The 4,193-nt window shown below is 47.5% G+C and overlaps 1 protein-coding gene across 2 annotated transcripts in view; it reads left to right on the top strand.

The window, feature by feature from the left end:
* The first annotated feature begins 58 nt into the window (after positions 1 to 58).
* Positions 59 to 4,193, top strand: part of ZCCHC14 (zinc finger CCHC-type containing 14) — a 76,009-nt gene continuing 71,874 nt past the window's right edge. For both annotated transcript variants that reach the window (XM_019505423.1, XM_019505425.1), the window contains exon 1: positions 59 to 677. In XM_019505423.1, coding sequence (XP_019360968.1) covers positions 114 to 677 — 564 coding nt within the window. In that variant the 5' untranslated portion in view covers positions 59 to 113. The remainder of the gene's footprint in view (positions 678 to 4,193) is intronic.

Consider the following 4,193-nt stretch of genomic DNA (forward strand, 5'->3'; position numbering starts at 1 on the left):
CCGTGGAGCTCCCCCTCCCCCACCTTGGGTGTCCCCCCCCATCCCCTGGGCAGGGTCGCCCGCACCTGGCTGCAGGGGTGGTGGCCTGGCCAGGCGGCGGCTGCAGCGGCGCCATGGTGGAGAAGCGGTGCCCGCGGCTGCAGCGGGACGGAGTGTACCGGTGGTTCTCGGAGCTGCCGTCGCCGCAGCGCGTGGAGTTCCTGTGCGGTCTGCTGGACCTGTGCATCCCACTGGAGCTGCGCTTCCTGGGCGCCTGCCTGGAGGACCTGGCGCGCAAGGACTACCACTCGCTGCGCGACTCGGAGATCAAGGCCAACAACCCAGCCGACCTGGGCAACCTCACCAATCTGACGGATGAGGTGGTGCGCAGCAAGCTGCTGATTTCCCTGGCCCTGCTGGGCTCGGCGCACCGCGAGGCGGCCGGCGTGCTGTTCCGCACCCTCACCCACATTGACTCGGTCATCCACAACTATGGGCTGCAGCTCAACGAGGGGCGTACGGGGGACGAGTTCCTGCTGCTCTTCACCATGGCCTCCAACCACCCCGCCTTCAGCTTCCACCAGAAGCAGGTGCTGAGGAAGGAGCTCACCCAGATCCAGAACATCATGGCCAGCACCAGCAAGACCCCCGGCCCCTCCACCCTTAACACTGTGGCGACCTACCCTGGCTGCCACAAGGTGGGTATCGTGTCCTTGTGCTTCCCTTGGCAAGATGTGCGAGGGAATCCTTCTGGCAGATATCTCCGGAGGCAGCCGCACCTTCGTAATAAGCGTTGCGATCTCCCTTCGTGTAAACCTTGTTGTTGGAAGTGATCGTTCAAATCCCATCGGGACTCTGTTGCTAGCGCGCGGGACGGGTAGGAATAGACGTAGGCTTCTTTGGATGATTCGTAGATTGCTAAGTGCTGGAAGGGACCTTGTGGATCGTGGGTTCCAGCCCCCAACTGCGTGCTGCATAGAACAGAAATTCATTCAGCTGCTAGCAGATCAACAGGCCGTGCTACAAGGCAGTGGTTCTCAATCTTTTTTTGGACCAGGACCCATTTGTAAACATAGATGGCCAGTCCTGACCCAGTGCCCCTCACCCCCCAGGGTGTGGGGCAGGGGGTGGGTGTGGGGCAAGAGGAACGGCCGGGCTGGAAGGGGAAAGCTGTCATTTCCCACGTTTTTCTCCTCGAAAGGAGACTCCATTTTTAAAGTTTGTGGATCCATTTCTGAAGTTTGTTCACAACCCTTTCATGTATTCTTGCGACCAGGGGGCCTGGACCCAATGATCTGTTAGGTTCTTTCCAGCCCCTAACATCTATGAAACTGTGACCCATGTTTGGGTCACAACCCATGGGTTGAGAAACACTGCTGTCATGTACTGGTTGCTGTTAGCTTCCTGCTGGGATGGCCTTGGTCTCGCTGTTAGGGTGAAAGAGCCTAGAAGGGAGATGAGCATGAAAGTCGGTCAGGAAATGTAAGCCATTGCCTGTCTACAAGGATGATGAACTAGGGAACGAGTGGTATTCTGGAGAGGTTGGGATGGAAGTTAGGTTTGTTGGAAGTAGCTTGGCAGGGAAGTTTTGGTGAATCTGCTTTCCCCCATAGCCATAATGGGTTGGAGAGCTGGCCTGTAACTAAATCAGAAACAAAATCGTATTGTCAGTGTGCTCTAAATTGGTTGGAATTCAAGTAAGCGAAGGTTGGTTCTCTGCCTGAGGTGGGAGTGTACATATTGGTTTGGTCCTTTTAAAACAAGCTTGCTTCTAGTTGTGTGTTCCTTTGGGTACTGTGGTCTTAGCTTGAAAAATCTGGATGAGAATCTCTTTACTTGGCTGTGGATATGTGTCCTCTTCCCCCCACTCCAACCCAAATACTTTGGTTCCTTATATGAAACTATTGGGAACCAAGGAGCAGAGGTTGTGAAATTACTACTCTGTTCGATTTTCAGTGAGAGAGAGAGTGTGCGCGTGCGTGTGCGCGTGTGTGTGTGTGTGTGTGTGTGTGTATACACACTGAAGTATAGAGAGAAATACTTCAGGACAGTATAGAAAGATATAATTAACCACAGGAGGAGCCTTCATACAAATTTTTAACTTCTCTCAGTTTCTGTTCTTCAGAAGATCAACATTGAAAGCTGAACCATGACCCACAATTTTATTTCCATCTCCCTCCATTCTCACCTGCAGTCTCCTAAAGCAGACTTTACATCATGCCAAAGTTCAGTGGAAATGCAACCTGAATCAAATGCATGCACTAAAGGAATTTAAGGACACAATTGGTTCTTGAAGCGTATTCTTTGGGTCTTCACTCATAGTGTACACGTTTTGTCTAATTGAGTCCCAAGCATGCTGGGTTGGTTGGATAATACATCCTACCATTCACCCCACTAGCCATAAAGCTCACTCTTTTTGGGTGGTCCTCTTCTTGCTGTGTATGAGAAGACAAACAGTGAAGAGGGGTCACTTTTAAAAAATTGAAGAATACTGATATCTGATGTCCTAACAATCCTCTGGTTTGTTGGGAATGTACAGAAATAGCATTGTTTCACTGTATATTTTTATCATCTTTTCAAGAGAAGAATACAAAATTCAGATAAATGGTTGCCTGCGAATGCAGGGTATTCGACTTGCTACCACTGGACGGGACAATCCCCAGTCACATCCACATGTCCATAAGTAGTTAATTCTATTACTTTTTAGAACAAGAAGTTGGCCTTGATCTATAGCTGGATGTAGAGTATGGAAAAACAATACAACTTGTTCAATCCAGCTATGTTTAAATGTGCAAAATTAACTAGCAGCGTCGCAGAGCTACATGTTCTGATACTAAGGGGTCATGTCATGAAATGTTTGTCTCAGCATTACCTGGAAAAGTCAGTGAAGACATGAAGAGAAAACAGTCTGCATTGGGGCTGAAGCCAGCCAGAACCCTGCGCTCTCAGCCATCCCCAGAGTATGAGCGAGTGGCTTTTCCTTTTCCTATTACTCTAGCTGGCTTGCCAGAGTTTGAGCTGTGCTGGCTTGGTATTTGATGTCAGTGCTGTTGTGTTAAGTTAATTGAATGCTATGCCGAACTCCAAGCACACCCTTTCTTGGGTTAATCTTAAAAGTGAACTTAAAACTATAAAGTTACAGAAGAACAGCTACCCCAGACTTCCCTGCTATTGATTCAGTGTGTGTAGTTCATGTAATCTAGTGATTTATCTCCAGTACCTGTGGCTTAAAAAAGGGAAAATCTGTAATAGTGAAAGCTTGTGTGACAGGCTTTAGTTCGAGTGCCCCTGATGCCATTTTTAAGCATGGGGATGCCAGTCCATGTGATGTGGGAGGCTGCTGGAGCATGATAATTGCCATGCACCAGCCGACTCGATTACTGGAGTTTGCTCCAACACACTGGGATTCCAGCGCATTGGAGCAGCCTCCGCACTCATGTGTAGGCACCCATACAGACCAACTGAGCAGGTCTGCAGGGACCTGTATTTCATATGAAAGGTAATTGCCAAGGGCCATGGGCATTCCTGACTCTTTACATTTCATTTATTTATTTGAAGAGGTGCAAAGAAGTTACTTGATAATTGAAAAGTGTTCCTTTTAAATTCATTTTCCAGGTGCACATGGAGATTCAGTACTTCTACTTGGCTAGCTTGATGAAGTTAGCACAAATCTTTCCAAACCTGAGTTTCAAAGAACTATTTGGAAAGTACTTACTGTCCAACAGAATGCAGTAGTTATGGTCCTCCAGATAGCGGGGGAGGGTCTTTTTAAATAACTTAGCAACCCTTAAAGGGCCAGTTTGCTATTACCTGTGGCTCTGTCGCATCTGATTCCTAAAGCAATGCTTAAAACTGATGTCTGTATTCTTTGGTCAAGGTTTAGTTTTCCCAGTCTAGGATTATTTGAAACATTAGGCTGAATCAGGAATTGGAAAGTTTCATTTCTTGCTGACTGTCTTTGAAATAGTTTTAATAATTGAGTTCATATTTTTATATGAGCTGCAAAAAATCTATGCGAATCTCATGACACTTGCAAGTAGAATACAGTGAAAGTCATGGTTCTAGCTTCCACAGAGATGTAACCTGTGCCTCTCTGCATATGCTGTTCTTACATAGGATGATAATGTTTCTGTGATTGCGTTGTTGTTAGGCCAAACTGAAAACCCAGCTCCACATTTCCTTTCTTTTATGCATGTGAAATCAAACCATTTTTT

The sequence above is a fragment of the Gavialis gangeticus genome, unplaced genomic scaffold, assembly GCF_001723915.1.
Source record: "Gavialis gangeticus isolate Ggan-Ray unplaced genomic scaffold, GavGan_comp1, whole genome shotgun sequence".
NCBI lineage: Eukaryota > Metazoa > Chordata > Crocodylia > Gavialidae > Gavialis > Gavialis gangeticus.